The following is an 18,807-nucleotide window of genomic DNA, read 5'->3' as shown; positions in this document are numbered from 1 at the left end:
CCCGGCCCCGCCCCTCCGCCCCCCCGCCCGGCCGCCGCCGCCATGGAGTCGAACCGGGACGAGGCGGAGCGGTGCATTGGCATTGCGCTGGCCGCCATCAAAGCCAACCAGCCCGACAAGGCCCGCCGCTTCCTGGAGAAGGCGCAGCGCTTGTACCCCTCGCAGCGGGTCCGCGGTGAGCGCCAGGCCGGGGGCGCGGCGGGGGGCCCGGGGGAGCGCGGCCTGAGCGGCTGCCGCCGGGCCTGACCTCTCACCCTCATGGCGCCTGCGCGGTGCGCGCGGGGCACGCCGGGAAAGCGAGTTCATTGGGGGGCCCGGGGCGTGTCCGGGGGTCTGTGGCTGCGGTACCGGCCGGGACCGGCTACCGACGGGCTGGGACCGGCTACTGACGGCCCGCGGCCTCTGTCTTTAGCGGTGGCCCTCAGTGAGGAGGGCGCTGGGAATGGGGGCCGGCTCCGCGCTGCTGTGGGAGCCCTGAGGCGCGGGCACAGCACCCGCTGCTGCCGGAGCAGCGCTGAGGGGAGGGAAGGGGCTTGGCAAGGCGAGGGGAAAGTTCTCAGGGGGCTTCGAAAAGCCCTTCTCCTCCTCCGATTCCTCCTTTCCTATACCTCTATTTTCCTATTACACTCCTGTTCCTCCACTTCTCCTCCTGCTGTTTGTCCCCTCGTATTCCTCCTTTTCCTCCCCTATTCCTTCTTTCCTATTCCTCCTCTCCTTCTATTCCTTTTCCCCTGTTTCTGTCCCTCTCCTCCTTCTGTTCTTTTCCTCCTCCTCCTGTTCCTCTCCTCTTCCTGTTTTTCTCCTCCTCCTCCTCTTATTCCTGTTCCTCTCCTCCCATTCCTCCCCTCCCTCTCCCGTTCCTCTCCTCCCTGTTCCTGCATTCCCCTTCGTGTTCCTTCTCTCCTCCTGTTCCTCCTCATCTCTTCCTCTTATCCATCCTCTCCTCCTCATCCTTCTCCATTCCTCCTCCTCTCCTCTTGCTCTTCCTCCTGTTTCCATCGTATTCCTGCTCTCCCTGCCCTGTTCCTGCTGTGTTTGCAGACAGACAGACAGACAGGCCGTGGCTGAGCCCACGCTCTCACACGTGTAACAAAACAAGACTCCTCCCCAAGACTTTCTGCCAGATTTTCGTTTGTTTCCATCATTTCCTGAGAGCTTTAATTCATATGGGAAGTGCTTTGTGAAAGCAGCCAAACTCGGTTCTTTCCCTGCATGTTCTTACATGGCAGAATATTATATTATGTAAAAAGCTGTAGATTTTTTTTTTCTTTGACCTCAGCTGAGTTTGGATTCTTTGGCTGAGCTTTGCAGCTGGTTTGCCCCAAGGCTTCCTGTAATCCTGTTTTTTGTTGCACCAGGCCTCTTCCCTCTGCCTCAAACACAGTGTGTGCTGTGCTGTGGTTTTCCTCCCCTCCCTTTCCTCTGGAATTTATACTTCGGTGAAATTACTGGGTAGGAAAAGTGACTTTTGGAGAAAGGCAGAGCCAGCAGGGCAGGTTAATGTTAAACACAACATTTGTACTGATTTATGGCCAAACCCAACCAAGTTTCTCATCCAAGGACCCTTTGCTCCATGTCCTGCTGGCTCTGGATTGGGAAATGCTGCCAGAGATCCCCTGGTGGTCCCTGAGCCTCTGAGGAGCTCCTGGGAAATCTCTTCCCCGGGAATTCCCCAGGGTTTGGCAACACTCTGCAAACTGTGACCCTGGCTGGGCTTTTTGGGATCAGGGAAGGGTTTTGCAAGGGGATTGCAGCAGAAATCTCCTGTGTCAGGGCACGTTGGCTGAGACACTGTCACACTCTGGTCATCTTTCAGGGGGAGCTGGGGAAAATTTATGGGAAGTTGGGCAAATGTTGGGTAATAAGGGAGGAAAAGTGCCCCATGGCACGTGCTGGGGAGGGCAGCTCTGAGTTGGCAGAACTGCAGCCTAATTCTGCACTCTCTGCTTCAGTAGTCCCTGAATTTGTGCTGTGCTGGGGCTGCAGAGGGGGCAGAAAGCAGCAGGTTTGGGGCTGTACAGCAAAATGGGACTGAGCTATGGCCAGCTGTGGGTTTCTGTGCTTGGCTTTGGGAAATGCACTCTGGGCAGCAGGAGAGGGGGGATTCTGCCCCTGTGCTCAGGTGAGACCCCACCTGCAGAGCTGGCCCAGCACAGGAGGGACCTGGAGCTGCTGCAGAGAGCCCAGGGGAGGCACCAGGATGGGCAGAGGGATGGAGCAGCTCTGCTGGGAGGAAAGGCTGGCACAGCTGGGGCTGGGAGAAGGGTGTGTGGAGACCTCACAGCTCCTTCCAGGGTCTCAAGGGTCTGCAAGAAAATTTGAGAGGGATTTCATCAGGAACTGGAGTGGCAGGACAAGGGGGAATGGCTTCCCAGTGCCAGAGGGCAGGGCTGGATGGGATATTGGGAATGAGGAATTGTTCCCTGGCAGGGTGGGCAGGCCCTGGCACAGGGTGCCCAGAGCAGCTGGGGCTGCCCCTGCATCCCTGGCAGTGCCCAAGGCCAGGCTGGAGCAGCCTGGGACAGTGGAAGGTGTCCCTGCCCATGGCAGAGGTGGGAATGGATGGGCTTTGAGATCTCTTCCCACCCAAACTGTTCTGGGATCAAAATCTCCTGGTAAGCTGTAGGGAACAAAGCCCAAAGCAGCAGGAGGGGTGTGGGTGGGGGAACAGCCTCGTGAGGGGAAATTTAACCTGGAGCAGATTGCTCCAGGTTTGGAAGGAGCAAAACCAAAGATTATCATTCAGTGAACACTGAAGCATTGGAAATATGAGTGAGGGAAAAATTTACTTTTCTAAAAGAAATTAATTTGAAATTTGTGAAGCCCCCAAGCCCAAAAGCTCATCCAGTTACTACTCCTTAGCCCACTGTCCTTGACATCCCTCATCCTCTATTGGCTTTTGGATTCCTGAGTGGATTTTTCTGTCCCCTCTGAGCACTGGGGCCAGATAGGATATCTTGGCTCATCTCTTGGCCTGCAAGTGTTGTTTGCACTTGCCTAAAGAAGGTGATACCCCATAGTGCAAGGTCTGTGCTGTGCAATCCATGGGAGGAGGTGGAGCATCCCTCCCATTTCTGCGGTCTGGATAAAGGACTGCAAGCTCAGGATACTGGGGCCTGTGTAAATATCCCTGGCTGGGTTTCACTGTAGCATGTGTGCCTGTTCTTTTGAGTGGAGCTGAAGAAATCAGTCTGATGTTGGTTTAAAAAGCAGTTTGGAAAGATGGTGCTGTGCAGCTGCCAGGGAAATGCACGATGGAAGGATGCTTGGAGCCTCCCTCCATTGTGTCCCCTGGAGGGTTAGGCCAGGCCTGCATGTTGGAGAGGATGGAAGTGCCTGAGCCTTGCAAGGAGGAGGAGAAAAGGGAAGGTGGATTTGTCCCCCCAGTAACTGAGAGGCAGGATGGGTTTCACAGCTGCTCCCAGTCCCTAGGTAGTGACAGGAGAACAAAGTGCCCCTGTGAGGAGCTGGCAGCCAGCAGTGCTGCAGCTCTGTCCCCAAAAGGGGAGTGTCCCCGGGGGATTGACAGCCCACAGAATTGTTTTCTAAGCTCTCTAAAGACATGGCATTGTCACATCACTTCCCCAGCACTGTAGGCTCTGAAAAGCAGGAGATAAAGAAGAATAATACACTTTATAATGTGCTGGAGGACACATTTGGACATGGTTTGCTGTCGAGGAGAGATGGAAGGGAAAAAAGGACAGGGAGACACTGCTTTGCTGATCTGCTGTGGCTCCTGGACTGTCTGGGTGGACCTGGGGTTTTTGTGGAGGTTGTGTGTGTTGGGAGCAGCAGAACATCTTCAGCAGTGGCCCTCACACCTGGGTGAGAAGCAACAGGAGCTGAGAGATTACATGGGAGGAAAGGTGAGGCTCTTCCTGGGGAAGGCTGGGGGGGCCTTGGGAAGGGGGCAGAGATGAAGAGGAATCTCTTCATGGGAGAGCTGGAAGGGCAGGCTGAGCTGGGTGCTTTGCTCTCGATGTTTTTGTTTCTCTCGTTTCAGTTCTGCTTGAGTCACTCAACAAGAACGAGCAGTCAGCCAATGGCCAGTCCCAGCCCAGGGAATCCACAAACCCTCAGTTCAGGAGAATGAGTGGAGATTTCCCATCAGCCAACGGAGAGGCTGGGGGGGAGGCCCCCAAGGGCTACACTCAGGACCAGCTGGATGCAGTGAAGAGGTTTGTGCACAGCTCTCTGGGGCATTTGTTTGACTTTATCCCATGGTACCCCTCTGCTTTTCACAGTATTTTAAAGATTTCAGCTTTGAACCATTTGGAGTAGTGTTAAGAGCATGCCCAGGAGGATTTATAGCTCCAGCAGCCCTGGTGGGCAGCTGGCTTGGGTCTGCTCGTTTTCCAAACCCTGTTCCAAGCTTCCCTTTATTCCTTTGTCCCATTTGCCCACCCTGGAAGCTGAAGGACCGAGCTGCAGGTGCAGTCACTTGGTAAACTTTGTTTAAGGTTATGGGCATGGCCTGGATTGTGCAAGAACCACTTCAAGGGACTTGCAGGAATGTTTGTTACATCATCCACTTCTCCAAAAACCCAGCCTGCTGGATTCTGTCTCATCATGTAAGAAGCAGAAGCCTTGGCTGGGCTGAGTGTGCCCAGGCAGGATGGGCTGCACACCCTGGGCTGCTCCCTCCTTCCTGCTCTGCAATTCAGCTGATGCAAGTTCTACATCTGGGAATTAGCTGAGGAGAGGTGGGGAGGGAAAGGCCAATCTCCTTCAGGTGCTGTAGTCCTTCCCAAACAGTCTCCAGCACATGGACATGATGAATGTGAAGTTTATTTGCCAGTCACATTCCTGTGTGGGTCTGAGGGGAGGCCCTTCCTCCTGCACTGGCCCAACTCGTTCTGTGCTGGGTCACCCTCTGAGAGCAGGGGCTGAGTAATCCACAGATCCCTGAGCAACACCCTGAAACTGCTGCCTGAAAAGTCTCAGAGCTGACAGCTATTCAAGACAAAGAGGTTTTTACTCCTGGAACTCAGTGCTTGCTCCCCTCTCCCCTGGCAGGGTAAAGCAGTGCAAAGATTACTATGAAATTCTGGGAGTCAACAGAGAAGCTTCTGATGAGGATCTGAAAAAGGCCTACAGGAAACTGGCCCTGAAGTTCCACCCGGACAAGAACCATGCACCAGGGGCCACAGAGGCATTCAAAGGTAAAGCCAGCTCCACATTTGTGGTTTGCCCCCAACTCTCACTGAGAGAACCCTTAAAAAACAGCCCCACAAGTCAGGCAGAGTGACATAAAGCTGCTCTTTGTGAAGCTATCTCCCTTCAGAGCTGGTCATGTCATGACCAAAGTATGAGCTTAAAATAATAAATACAGGCTGGCAAGGTAGGACTCACCTCTGTTGGCTGGGTAAGGAGAAGCCTTCCTTCTCTTTCTCCCAGCAGCTCTTCCCTTCCCTGTGTGTTCCCTGCTCCAAGCTCCTGTCTCACTGCTCAGGAGGGAATTCAGTCAGGAATAACCCAGTTACACCAGAGGCAGACTCAGGGCTCACAAACCCCTCAGGAGAAACATTCCAGGAAACACCCAACCATTCGTGGATGGAACTGGTGGATAGAAATCCCAAGTGGAAGTTTCTAGGATGGAACTGCAGCAGCCATACAAGTGAGCCCAGCAAAAACTCAGAAAAGGAGCTCTGGTTCTGCTGCAAAGAGCCCAATTCTCAGAGCCTCTCTATAAATGCAGCAGGGATGTTTCCTGGGTAATGAGACACCTTAAGATTGGAGTAATTTTCCAAGAGAGATGCTATTGCTTGGAACATATAATCCCATTTTCCCCTGCAAGCTGTGGAAGTTTGATTATTATCATTGAGCTGAACACAGAGCTCCTTGGTGCCAGTCATACAGCACTGGTTTGGAAGCCATTAAAATAATCTGATTCTGGCCACTTTTTAGAAAGAAATTCTTTACTCAAGACAGTTCTGAGGCTCTGGCACAGGCTGCCCAGAGAAGCTGTGGCTGCCCCTGGATTCCCTGGAAGTTTTCTAGGCCAGGTTGTACAGGGCTTGGAGCAATCTGGGACATTGGAAGGTGTCCCTGTCCATGGCAGGGGGTGGAATGAGAGGGTCTTCAAGGCACCTTCCACCCCCCAAAGCAGCCAGATTTTGGGAGTGAAATGCATGAGCCCTTTGCTGGAGCAGGGAGCAGGGCTGGTCTGATGTCAGTGCACTGGTACAGTATTCAGGTGAGCTCCTCACAGACGCAAATTCAGCAGTAAAAGTCTTGGGTAAGGTTTGTTCAAGCCTTTTAAGACTTAAATCCTTCCCTGATAAGAGTTAGCAAAGAGTGACTGACCCCCAGCTACCTGGGAGAGCCCGTGCTGGTGTGGGGGCAGATGAAAGGGCATCTGCACACAGCTGTCAGCTCTGCCTGTGCAGTGCTGCTGCTGCACAGCTCATCCTTGGATCCCTCAGTGGCCAAAGGCAGGTTTCCTCACCTGTAATCTTGAATAATGATGTTTGCCCAAGGCTTTGGCAGGAGTTACGTGCCAGAAGTGGAGCGTTAAGCAAAGTGCCCTTTATCCCCCACTGTGGGGTTATCTCCTCCGGGCCTTGCCTCCATGGCTTCCTGTCCTTCAGGCCCTGAGCTGAGCTGAAGTCCAGCTGCTTGGTTCCAGAGGGTGAAGGGAGAAACGTGCCCTGCTGTGAGGATATGAGTTAATTTTTCCTAATGTTGATGGATTAGCTGAAGTCTTGGCATTCGCCTTCCCAGTGACCGCTGATAAGGTGCTGAGCCCGTGCCTCAGTGTACAGTTCCAGCTGGCTGCAGGCTGCCTCGTGGCAGATCTGCATCACTGCCTGTCTGCTCCTGGAAAAAGCCTTCAGCCTGGCTACTTGGAACTAAAATCCTGCCTTGGAATGAGGCATTTCTTGGGCTTTGTCAGCACAAAGTCAGACAGTGAAGAAACCCTGAACTGCTCTGTTGTCGTTGCTTCCCTTGTTCTTTCCAGCTGTGTGGTTGATACACTCTGAGTCACTCCTTGTCCAGCAGCTTCCCTGCCTGGCTCTAGAAGTGTTTGCTCTGGGTGCACTAATTATAACCAAGAAGGAGAAGGAGTGTATTGACATTACATCCTCTGCCCTCCAAATCTCCACTCCAAGAAGAAACCGTACACCTCCATCTGGCCATGGGGAAATGCTGAATCTTGGAGCTGGTCTCCAGATGAGCACATTATTCCCCTTTTCCCCCTGTTCCATCCCTTCTGCCCCTGCCTTTTACACCCCAGGCACCTTCTGCCATGGGCATTTTGGGTCTTTGTGACACAGGGAGGCCTGGGGTGGCTGGGTACAGAGGAAAGTGGGAAGCTGGAATGTGTGGAGAGGTGAGTACAGAAACAGGAGGGTGGCAGGCAGACATTCTGGGAAAAGGGCTGAAACTCCTGAGGCTGGAAGGAGAAGGACCCAGAGACCTGGCAGGGGTTTAGCTCCAGTACATTTCCAGCCTCACAGGCACTGGTTAACAGTCCTTGTAATTATGCACCTTGTATGTGACATCTGGAAGAGCTGAAACTCTTAGCTGATGGATGCAACTTCTGGCTAATGTTTCCTTAGCAGCTTTTATGGAAAGTTTTAAAGTCCCTTTCAGGGATTTAGCCCGTATTTAAATTCTTTGCAGTTCTAGTTGTAGGCTCTGACAATAAATTCCCTTAGTGCCACTTTTGAATAAAATTTGTCAACTAAAATTTGATTTCCCTACACAACTGAAGGGTTTCTCTGGAGACATGCACCAAACCCTTATCATTTGAATGAATTAAGGAATTTTTCCCTGCGTGGTTTCCTCCTGCCTGGCTTTGCCCGAGCCGCGTGCCAGGTGCCCATTGCAAAGACGCAGGGGCAGCCGAATCTCTCGCTTTGCACGATGAGAAAGGCAAACACTGGCACTGTGCGGGGCTGCAGGTGGGAGGAAGGAGCTGATTGAGCTGATTCTTCCTCCCTGTGTGCCACAGCCATCGGGAACGCGTACGCCGTGCTGAGCAGCCCCGAGAAGAGGAAGCAGTACGACCAGTTCGGGGACGAGAAGCTCAGCGCCGCCCGCCATGGCCACAGCCACGCCGACTTCCACCGCGGCTTCGAGGCCGACATCTCCCCCGAGGACCTCTTCAACATGTTCTTTGGGGGTGGCTTTCCTTCCAGTAAGCACCTTCCAGCTGCATTTCTCCTCCTTTTGGTGTGGTTGGGGTTCTTGAGGCTGCACTGGGTTTGGTGAGGGGGAGGGGGAGTTCTCCCTCCACGTGTGGCCTCGAGTTTCTTGAATGGTTCATCTTTGGATAGCTCAGCAGCCATCAGAGCTGGACTGCTTCCCAGCCTCAGGTGTTTGTTTGTGTGCTGGCAACATCAGCTGCTGTTAGGGTGGGTGGAATGCTAGAACAAAAAGTGACTTGTTTTAAGGGTTGTTGTGAAAATAATCCTGTCTTGAGGAAGGCTTTTCTGCCTGGTGGTTTTGGAATTTAAATCTTCTTATCAGAACAAACTGTGGTAACACCTGGGCCTTGTTCTTGATCTCTGTCTGCTCCACCACACAGCTAGAACAGGTTCTCCAAGATCAGTGGCCACTTCCTTCTCTCGCCTATGCCCAAAAAAAAAAAAAAAAAAAAAAAGGAAAATAGTATTTCTACAGCATAATTTAGACCTTGTGAATTGAAAAATAAATCTGCATCCTGTCTGTCCACAGTGCTGATCATGGCTTGGGGAGCAGGAAAGAATCTGTTCCTTTACTTGCTCAAAAGACACAGATTCCATGTCAGGAGAAGGGTATTTTGGAAGACTCCTTTGTATTTGTTCCACTCAAACCTGACTGGAAGTGGACACAGGGCTTCTTGGACCTCTGTGGACCAACTTGAAAAAAAAAATTGGTTTCAGTTAAGAAAATTCAGTCTGGTAGCTCTTTCCTGTCTGGAATCTGAGCACTAACACCCCAACACCAGAGGCTCAAAAGCATCTGGAAGCCTTTTGCAGCATTTGTGCTCTGCCTGGCAGAGAGGCCAAGAAGCTACTCCTGCAAAAACAGCATGTTGCTATTTCAGCTCAGTCTCTTTTTCCCTTTCCTCGCTGTCCTGAGAGAATTGAGGGCTGCTCTCTCAGCCTGGCTCCCTTTGCAGCTGTAGCTTTGACATTTAAAACAAGACATGGAAGAGCTTTGTTGGCAGGGTGGGAAAAAGCCCAGAATTATTTCTGTTTTTAACTGGTTTTAATCTATTCCATCAGAAGGGAGAAGGCCTGTGCAGGGTGTTCTCTCTCTGTAGCTGACCCTGCTCTGGGCAGGAGGTTGAACTTCCTGAGGTCACTTCCAAGCTGAGTTTTCACACAATCCTGCAAAATCTTACAGAAGGAGCTCTGTGCCCACTCTGCACTCCAAGCACCTCAGGAATATCCTGTTTCAGCCTGTAAGCAGGTGAAACATGGATCATGGCCACCTTTTGTGGTCCCTCCCTGGCCAGGCAGCAGCATCCTCCACTCCACACTGTGACTTTGGAGTAAGAGTTTTCTTCTTCCTCCAGGCAATGTGCACGTGTACAGCAATGGCAGGATGAGGTACACCTACCACCAGAGGCAGGACAGGCGGGAGCACCAGGGGGATGTAAGTGGAAAACACCTGGCACCTGGGAGGCTGGAGGTTTTCCCAGCACAGCACTGGGAGCTGGTTCCTGGGCCTGGCTTGTGAAACAGTCCTGCTTGTTGCCACCCTCTCAAACAGAAAGCTGGAGCCAGGGTTATTATGGCTGTTGTCTGGACAGAGCCAATTTTATTGTAAAAAAACAAACAAGAACTTCCTGGATATTTTTATCTCCAGCTTGAAGGTGGAACTGAAGGGAGCTTAGGAGGTGAGGGAGAGGGGGAGTTACCTTCATCTGTCCAGCACTGAAAAGGGGAGAAGGCCATCCATAAAACCAGTCCTGCTCCCTAGTTTGCTCTAGAAAAATGAGCTGTGGGCATGAGGCTTTTGGAATTCCCTGCCAGGGCTCCCCCTGGCAGTGCCCTCTGCCCATTGTCACATCCAGAGAAGGACCAGGGGGGTTGGACCCTCAGAGTCACACTGTCCTGTGGGCTGCTGGGTTCCCCCTCACACTGTCCTGTGGGCTGCTGGGTTCCCCCCAGCTAGTTTGGGCCACTCCCTGTGAAAAGCAGGAGAGAGGAGGTTGTGTTGGAGCACTGGGAGGGAAGGAGGGAGGGAGGTGCCATGGGGTCCTTGTCCAGCTGTGTGGGTGGCACTGCACTGTGTGTTTCTGTTCCCTCAGGGTGGCCTGGGGCTGTTTGTCCAGCTGATGCCCATCCTCATCCTGATCATCGTGTCAGCTCTCAGCCAGATGATGGTCTCCAGCCCACCCTACAGTTTGAGCCACAGGCTGTTAGTACCCATTCCTCTAAACCTTACCCACATGGGGAGGGGGTGGCCTCTGGAGGGGTGTGGTGGGGCAGGGATCTTCCCTCTGTTCTTCCTTTGGGTTTTTTTGCTTTATCTCCTGACCCCATGGCTCCTGCTGCCAGTGAAGTCTTTGTGGTTCCCACACAGGTGTGAGATACAAGGTGCAGGGAGAGTTGGAGAGTGCTCAGTTCCCTGATGGAGAGAGTTCCTTGCCAGGGACCTTCTGCAGTCCATACCCACAGCTGTGTCTGTCATGGAAAGGGACAAAATGGTTTGGGGAGGCTGCAGGCCAGCACTGAAATCCCATATGGAGCAAAGTGAGGTGCAGAGTGTGAAAAACAAAAGCCATGTTCTCCATGAAAGCCTTAGCACAACACAGCAGAGGAGGATGATAAGGAATAAAAGTCACTCCCAGAGAAATCCCCTCTTTCTGAGCTCTCATCTTGCCATGAAATAGCTTTGGCCAGACACTGAGGATGTGAAAGTGAAACTGCTCTGTTCTAGATCTGTGGAAATGCCCCATCTGCTCCCTCTGGTGACTAATGGAATGTGTCCTCATTCTTAGTCACTGTGCAATGCTAACAAAGAGTGGGAAAACAGGCTTGGTTTCTGTCTGCTTGCATCATTCCTGGCAAAGGCTTGGTGCATGTTCAGTGTGAGTTCTTATGTGCATTTAGAGAGGGCAGACCTGGTGTTCCTGTCCAGGTAGCAATGTTTCCATTGATTATAGAATCCCAGAAGGCTTTGGATTGCAAGGGACCTTAAAATTACCTTGTTCCAGCCCTTGCCATGGCCATGGACACAGCCCACTAGACCAGGTTGCTCCAAGCCTCATCTGACCTGGCCTTGAACAATTCCAGGGGAGGGGCTGATGTTAAATACTATAAAACCCAACTCAGATTCAGAGCAAAGACTGTGGCATTGGTGCTTGGGACCAGAAGATGGGATGGTTTTGGCACAGTTCAGGGTCATTCTGAGAGGGTGAAGGGTGTTAAGCTGTGATTTCCACAGCTGGCATTAGCATTGTAAAACTAAGCATAATCCACATGGACCAGTTTGGTTAAACTGGTGAAGAGTCTGTGGGGTGAGAAGACACAGAAGGGAGGGAGCATTTAAGTGGGCAGGGATTTGCTTCCAGCCTTGCCAGCTGCCAGAGGAAGCCATCCCTGAGCCCCAGATGTTTCTCTGCTGCCCCATTCCCTGTTCCCTGTCTCTGCACACTCAGGTAGCAGCAAGCAACCCTATTTCCAAGGCTGGATTTGGACAAGGGTGGGAAGTGAGCTCCTGCAGCCCTGCCAGAGGCTTCCTGAGCAGGCAGGGTGTTGGAGCTGGTTTGAGGTGCTGCAGGGCCGGCAGGAGGAGCTGCTGCATCACTCACTGGGAAGGGAAAGCTGTGCCTCAGCTCAGGAGCAGGGGAACAGAAGCTTTGAACCCACAGATTTAAATGCCACCCCTCCGTAGTGAAGGTGTCACTGAGGAGGGCAGAGTCCTAAAGAACCACTGTTACCTTTGTAAATCTCTTCCAAAAAGGATCTTCCTGCTGGAAGAGCTGCCTGGCTGTGGGCCTGATTGTTACTGCTCAGTAACACCTCATGGAATTGGCCTGACTTAATTGCATGGCTGACTGCAGGTGACAGGTTTCTTGTGCCCTGATTTTCGTGCTTCACACCCCAGTGTGCTGCTGCAGCCCTGCCATTCTCAATCCTTCTCCTGTGAGGGCACACTCTGCAGTCCCATCTTTATCCAGGAGAGGAATATGAGCTTTGGGAGAGCTCAGGGCTCTGTCTTGACAGAGAAAATAGTGAACTTGGCTTTTTCCAAGCTGCACCTCTGCCTTGAGAAATCCCAGCAGAGCTCTGTGCTCCTGTTCAGCCCATTCAGTTACCCAGCACTGGGCCTTGGTGAAACATGCAGGAGCCTTGGGATCCCACCTGCATCCTCTGATAACAGACTGAAGGGTGAGCTGGATGAGTTCATGAGTTCATGAGTTCATGAGCTGGCTCAAGAATCAGGCTGCTCTCAGTGCAGCAGCAGCTGGTGTTTATCACAGGGAGCTTTGGGCACGTCTCCAGGTGGAGCCCTTGTGGGAAATGCAGCGTTTGGGCCCAGCTCCTGTGTTACAGCTCACACACACGCCCTAGGGAGGGTCTCTAGGTTTGCTGGGCTGTCAGGGGAGGCAAGAGCAGGGCTTTGTCTGAAATGCAAATCCACTGGGCCAGGGGAGGAAGAGGTTTCCTTCTGGAAAGTTCTTTCTGTGCTGGTTGATGCAGGCCAGGGCACAGAGCGGGTCCCATCTTGCGAATGGAGGAAATCACAGATTTAATAATTGAATGAAAATCCCAGGGAACATTTTATTTTAATTAATGGGCAATGTATCTTGGAGTTATGTGTGTATTCAGAGCCCTGCCCACCTTGCTGGAGGCCTGACAGCTTCTCTCTCCCTGTGTTGGATTGGTTTCCACCAGAAATGCTGCTCCCTTCCACCTTCCAAGCCGGTGGCTGGATAGGGGTGAGGGATGTTTCCTGCTGTTTGGAATCACATCACCCAAGCTGGGAGCTTTGCTGTGCCCTTGAAACGTGTCCCACACTGCTGTGCTCTTGTCCCTGCACCAGGTCTGTGGGTCACACACACAGGAGGGTCACAGAGCACTTGAAAGTCCCCTACTACGTGTCCGAGAGCTTTGCCGAGGAGTACACGGGCACGAACCTGAAGAACGTGGAGCGGAGCGTGGAGGATGACTACATAGCAAACCTTAGGAACAACTGCTGGAGGGAGAAGCAGCAGAGTGAGTAGTGAGGGGTCAGCAGCTGCTCCATGGGCTGGCTTTGGAATGTCTTTGACTGAGGACTAAGTCGTGCTGAAGTTATACTTTAACACGGTGCCAGCACATTTCCTGTGTCGTTGGCTTTGTTTTTTCCAGTCTATGACTTCATGACAGGCCCGGTATGTGGGGGTTTTTTGTTTTGTTTTGCTTTTTAATGCTGCTGCAGAACTGGTCAGACAGGAGCTGTGCCCCAGAGGTTCCCCTGCCGTGTCAGCAGGATACCTCTGATTTCCAGTGGAGGGGGAAGGTAGAACCTCCAGGATCCCTGCTAGCCCTGTGTCATATTTCAGTTGTTCAAGGATGGTGCTGGAAAGTCTGCTGCCCATGGTGTCATGGTCCCACATCCCACCCCTGCTCCCAGGGGGCTGCCCAGGCAGATGATCCAGCCAGACATCCTGGCAGCAGAGGGTGGTGAGGGCAGCGAGTCCAGGGGCAACCTGTGTGCTCTGGCTGCTGTAGTGGTCACAGCTCTTGGAGCACTGGCTGGGATAGGATTTCAGCTCTGGAATGCCAGAGGGGCTGTGATCATCCCTGGGCGGTGCCAAACTCACAGAGCCCTGCTGGGGTAACCTTTGTGTGGGCTGCCCATGCACATCCTGGCACTGGAGCCGGGTTCCCTTGGCTTTTCCCAGGATGGATGAGCTGTCAGCAGCTCTTACGCCCATCCTGTCCCAAAGGGCGCGGGGCATTTCCTCATCCTCATCCTCATCCTTTGCTCCACCTTGGACAGCTGGAGGTGCCTCCTGTTCCCAGCAGAGCCGGTGGGGGAGCAGGGCCTGGCAGGGGAGTCCCTTCCAGAGGGCATTCCTGACCCTGAGCTTTTCCCTTTGCAGAGGAAGGCTTGTTGTACCGGGCACGCTACTTCGGGGACTCGGACCTGTACCAGCGGGCACAGAAGATGGGCACCCCCAGCTGTAGCAGACTGTCAGACGTCCAGGCCTCCCTGCACGGATAGTGCCAGCCCAAGTACGAGCCGGGAGCAGGGAACCCCAGTGTTGTTCTCACTGAAAGCCCTGAGTGAGACCCAGCCCTCCAGGAGTGTCCTGGGGGCGCACATGCGCAGCCTCCCCTCCGCCGGCGCTCCCGCGTTAATCGGGAATCGATTGGGTTTCGTTTGCATGTCGGCTCCCCCGGCTCTCTCCAGGCTCCCTCTTTTCTCTGGCCTCTAGGAGCAGGGCACAATCCCTTGGTGAGGTTGGGAGTTTCTTAGGCGCTGTGGCATCCAGCCCCCACTTTTTAATGATCCCTTGGTTTTGGTTGCTTTGGTGTCTGTTTTGCTGGGAAAGCTGTTAGCCCTGGCACGTGACAGGGAATGGAGTCCCACCCAACAGATGTTCCTTGTCCCCCCTCCTGTTGCCTTCCCATTCAAGGAGAACAAAGCAAATGTTCCCAGCAGGTTGTAGAAGTAGCTTACTGGGTTAAACTGGCAATCAAAGGAAGAGCAGCTGGGGGGGAGGTCTGGAAGATTTGGGGGTTGGAGAGCTTGGATTAAGGAGAGCCCGGATAACACATGTGAGATCAGATGTGCTGGGAGAACTGCACCAAAATAACAGAAAAAATTGCCACAGGGTTTGGAGTCCTTTTTCTGCATAAATTTTTGGGCTCATTTCACCTACCAGGTACTGCTGGGCTGCCTGTGAAATGTGCAGATCCCACTATCCCAAAATTATCTGAGCACAGGATTTCTATAGAAAAACTCCTGAGTGAAGCTTGTTCCAGGTGTTGTATGGACACCATTCCAGCTCACAGGGACTCCTTGAAGATGCTGGCTGCTGAGCTGCTTGATCTGCACTTTTGGGGGTTGTTTTCCTCAGCATCTGAAAGTTTGGCCTTTAAAGCAAATCCTCTGGGGCACACTGGGCTTTTCCTTGGGTGTATCCTGGTTTTGGATCCGTTCCTACCTTGATCCTCCCGCTCTCTCCTTTGGATGACTGCGCCTCTTCTGGTGTTAATTACCTGCTTTTTTTTAATTCCCTCCCTGCACCCGTGCTCTGGGAAGAGCCTGGAGAAGCTGCTGCCTGTGCTGTGGGGTGGGGAAGCAAGGGGGAGTCACAGATTGGCCTCAGACTGACACCGCTGCCGCTTTTGTTCCCAGAGCGTCCAAACGCCCGAAGACTTTTGGGGAAGTGCACTGAGCCGAGGTGACAGACTTTGCTCTTTAAAAAGAATCAAACCTTACTTTAAACATGGAATTGGAGAATTAGCAACGCACAACTGCCCCTCTTTCTTCTCTCTGCCTCTCTCTGACGATGGCAGGCAGCGCTTGGGACAGGAAATCCAGCTCTCTGTCTTCCTCCTCCCCTCCCAACGCTGCTGGTGTGCTCCCAGGATCCCACAAGGATCCCACAGCCCCTGGAACAGACACACAGAGTGTAAAAGAACCCAGACTAACTGTAGAAGCCTGAAGCAGAAGGAGACCCTTCGCCGCTGCTAATGGAGAGAGAAGTGGGATTTTGTTGATAAAAGAAGACACTAAAGAAAAAGAAGAGAAAATATAATCTATTTAGCATTAATTTATAGCTGTATATATGTTGTACTTTTAAACTATGCAGGGGTTGGATGATTAAATTATTTTGGTTTCTGCCCATTTTGGGGAGCAGGGCAGCAGGAAGCCTCTTCCCAGCGTGTCTCTGTCCACAGCACTTTCCTGCCTGGAAAACAGGAATCCCTTTGCAGTTGCTGTCCTTTGCTCCTGGGAGGACATTCTGTGGATGGGGACGTCCATACACCTGCTCTTGGGGTTCTGATGACACCAAACCCCAAAGGTGCAGGGCTCCCAGAGAAGGGGGGAGCCCGTGCAGAGCCGTGGATTTGCAGCGTCGGCGGAGCCGGGGGTCAGCTGAGCCGCCAGCCAGGGGAAGGATTGTCCTGGATGGATTTTGCTCGTCAGTCTTTGGTTGATTTGTGCATGTAACTCCTTTTTCTGCCGAGTCTGCTGGAATTCTGCCTGGTAATCAGCGTGCTCCGTGCAGAGAGGGTTTTCCAACAGCCCTTTGTTGGGAGGTGCTGTGCTCATCCCCCCAGGCACCCAGCCCTGCCCTCACACCCCGCCTCGTGTTTCCTGCAGGACACCTGCAAAATGCCACAGATCCATTAGGAACAAAGCATTCTGTTGGAAGAAGTTCTGCTGGGGGAGATCAGGGGGTGTCTGATCTGCCCTGTGCCTGCCCCACCACGGGCAGGACCAGCGTGAGCTGCTCCAGGTGAGTGAGGAGCCATCTCTTGGAAGCAAAGCCAGCACGAGCAGAGCCACTTCCCATGGAATAAACTGGATTATTTAATTTTTTGGGGTTTTTTTTTTTGTTTTTGCTGCTCTGCAGCTCATTTGTGTCTAAAGACATTTCCAGTGCAAACCATCCCCTGGCACGGTCAGGGGATTGAACTGGGAGCACAGCAGCTCCCGGGTGGGCTGGCAGAGGAGGTTTTATCCCGTTGTCCTTAGGAATCCATGCACTCTGTCTTGGCTGTTTATTTATTTTGTGAAATCTCAGCCTCCCGTTGGCTGCAGGCCCTGTTATCCCACAGCCACCACGGCTTGGACCTGATTTTAAGGGGTTTTATTATTTCTTTTTTTTTTAATGGTTCCTCCACCTTCAGAAGAAATTGGGTGGAAGTTCAGGAGTGGAAATGGCGCTCGATAGAGGCACAGGGATGATGGGGACGGGGTTGAACCAAAATCCTGCTCACAGAAGGAGCTGGATGTGTTGCCCAGTGCCATTCCCTGCCTGGAGCCTGCCTGCCAAAACCTTCAGGTTCTTTTTCCTGGTAGATACCCACGGATCACAAGGAGGGAGAAGGCATCGATCCCAGTGGATGCTCACAGAGGCTGTATCTCTCGATTTAGTTAATTATACAATTGTACATCTATAAATAAATGTTTATAATGTGAAAGGCTCCAGCTGGGTTGGTGTCCTGTGGATTCCCTGCTCCAACCAGCTCTGGTTTTGCAGCTCCTCAGTGGTGGATGGAATTTGGGGTCTTTGCCATCCCAAAGGCCCTGTGGGGGCTGCCCAGAGGTGCAGAGGGAAGGACAGGGAGGGGATGGAGAGGTTGTGGTGCCCCTGGCAAGGTGACAGCAAGCACCAGCAGGGCACCTTTGCTTCAGACCTGCTCTGCTGGGGTGTTCCCAGAAGGGCCTTCCTCCCATTAGCCCCTCATCCTCTGGCTGAGCCTTATTCTCACCCTAGGGTGCCACCTGGCAGCATTATCCTGGCATTGGAAGGAGCCCTGTGGGCACCTTCCCCATCAGGTGGGCAGGAAGACTCTGGGCTGCCTTTGTTCCAGGCAGAGACAGTGCCTTGGGTGCCCTTCCTGCTGGCAGGGGTGGGAATCTGCCAGCTGCTGGCCCCAGAGCCTTGGTGTGGATTTGGTATGGGTCTCTTTTCCTCCCCACTGGAGGAAGTGGTGGAAGTACTTTTGGTACATCAAAGCGCTGGAAGCTTTGGGTGGGAATTTCCCCCTTTTCCCCCTTCTCTCAGAGGCAAGAGTGGGAATTTCTCCCCTTTCCCTTTTTTTCCCCTGCTCTCAGAGGCCAAGGGTCAGGTCCCTGCCATTCCCCCTCTGTGGTGAGTCAGCCCTGCCAGCACAGGGCACACCCACAGCCCAGGTTTTGGGGTGGTTTTGCTGCATTTTGGGTCACTCCCAGCCTGGAGCAATGGGAGACACTCTTGAATTTCAGGGTGTGCTGGTCCCTGCCCACTCACCAAAGGTGTGGGTGGTTTGAGCTGCCCATTAGCTCGTTAGCCCAAGCTTTTAATTGGAGCGGCTGCCAAAGGCAGGGAGGCATCAAAGGCAGGCAGGTGCTCCAGGAACATCCTCCTCTGGCAGGTAGGGAGCCAAGGAGACCTCTCTTGCCCCCATCATTGTTTTTGGTAGGAAAAACACGAGGGTTTAGCACTATCCTGGGATTTAATCCCTCATTTGCATTATTGCTGCTGATGCCCCCAAAAATCTCCCTTTCCTCTGCTGGCACCTGGGATCCCTGGGCTGATGCTGGTGCCACAAATAGCCCAACACTTCCCAGGTCCCAAAATATCCCTCTGCATAACCCCTGCCATGGGAGACATTTGATCCAGCCTCGCTGGAAGCTTCTGCACCTTCCAGGGAGCTGCCAAACCCCAAGGACCTTGAGACTCCCCCAAATTTCTCAGGGAAAGGCCATTTTGCTATAAATAAAAGCAAAGTTTCACCTTCATAGCTGGGGCTGTGACTGGGTGGTGCCACACAGAAGGTTTTGCTGGGCACCCCCAGGACAGAGGCTGTGCTGGCTTTTGGGAGTTTTGGTGGGGTTTTCTTTTGGTTTTCTTGGTGTGATAATTTAAAAAAAATTGGATGTGGAGCCCTTTGCCTTCCCTGAGAGTGGCTGGTGGGGGTGACAAGCAGGGGTCACGCTGCTGCTGGCAGCACAGGAGCAGGGCCACCCCTTTAGGAGCTGGCTATTTAAAACTCCCCGTGTTTCTGGAGCTGTGAATGCACGGCCAGAGCCAGGGGCAGGGCTGGCAGCACCACCAATCTCCTGCTGTGCCCTCCCTGGGATCTCCAGCCTGGGCTGCCCAAGGAACTCGGGCTTTGGAGCTCCCTTTCCACCCCTCTCCGTGTCCCCGGGGTG

The 18,807-nt window shown here is 53.0% G+C and overlaps 1 protein-coding gene across 3 annotated transcripts; it reads left to right on the top strand.

Moving 5' to 3' along the window:
* DNAJB12 (DnaJ heat shock protein family (Hsp40) member B12) lies at window positions 1-17,093 on the top strand. Of its 3 annotated transcripts, none has more exons than XM_054637602.2 (9): window positions 1-175; window positions 4,004-4,178; window positions 5,017-5,162; window positions 7,958-8,143; window positions 9,509-9,588; window positions 10,247-10,356; window positions 12,988-13,160; window positions 14,033-14,165; window positions 15,199-17,093. In XM_054637602.2, the coding sequence occupies exons 1-8, from the start codon at window positions 43-45 to the stop codon at window positions 14,152-14,154; spliced, it is 1,125 nt and encodes a 374-aa protein (XP_054493577.1). In that variant the 5' UTR covers window positions 1-42; the 3' UTR covers window positions 14,155-14,165; window positions 15,199-17,093. The 3 variants fall into 3 exon arrangements, with proteins under 3 accessions (XP_054493577.1, XP_054493580.1, XP_054493578.1); XM_054637605.2 differs by having other exon boundaries at window positions 2-175; window positions 15,295-17,093; XM_054637603.2 differs by lacking the exon at window positions 1-175 and adding an exon at window positions 2,536-3,866 and having other exon boundaries at window positions 15,295-17,093.
* The last annotated feature ends 1,714 nt before the right edge of the window (window positions 17,094-18,807 follow it).

Source organism: Agelaius phoeniceus, chromosome 9 (genome assembly GCF_051311805.1).
Source record: "Agelaius phoeniceus isolate bAgePho1 chromosome 9, bAgePho1.hap1, whole genome shotgun sequence".
Lineage (NCBI taxonomy): Eukaryota > Metazoa > Chordata > Aves > Passeriformes > Icteridae > Agelaius > Agelaius phoeniceus.
This window is presented reverse-complemented; position numbering and strand designations above follow the sequence as displayed.

Coding starts and splice junctions, on each gene's coding strand:
- DNAJB12 (XM_054637602.2), top strand. CDS start 43: ATGGAGTCGAACCGGGACGAGGCGGAGCGGTGCATTGGCATTGCGCTG. Junction 176..4,003: donor CCCCTCGCAGCGGGTCCGCG/GTGAGCGCCAGG, acceptor CTCTCGTTTCAG/TTCTGCTTGAGTCACTCAAC. Junction 13,161..14,032: donor CTGGAGGGAGAAGCAGCAGA/GTGAGTAGTGAG, acceptor TTCCCTTTGCAG/AGGAAGGCTTGTTGTACCGG.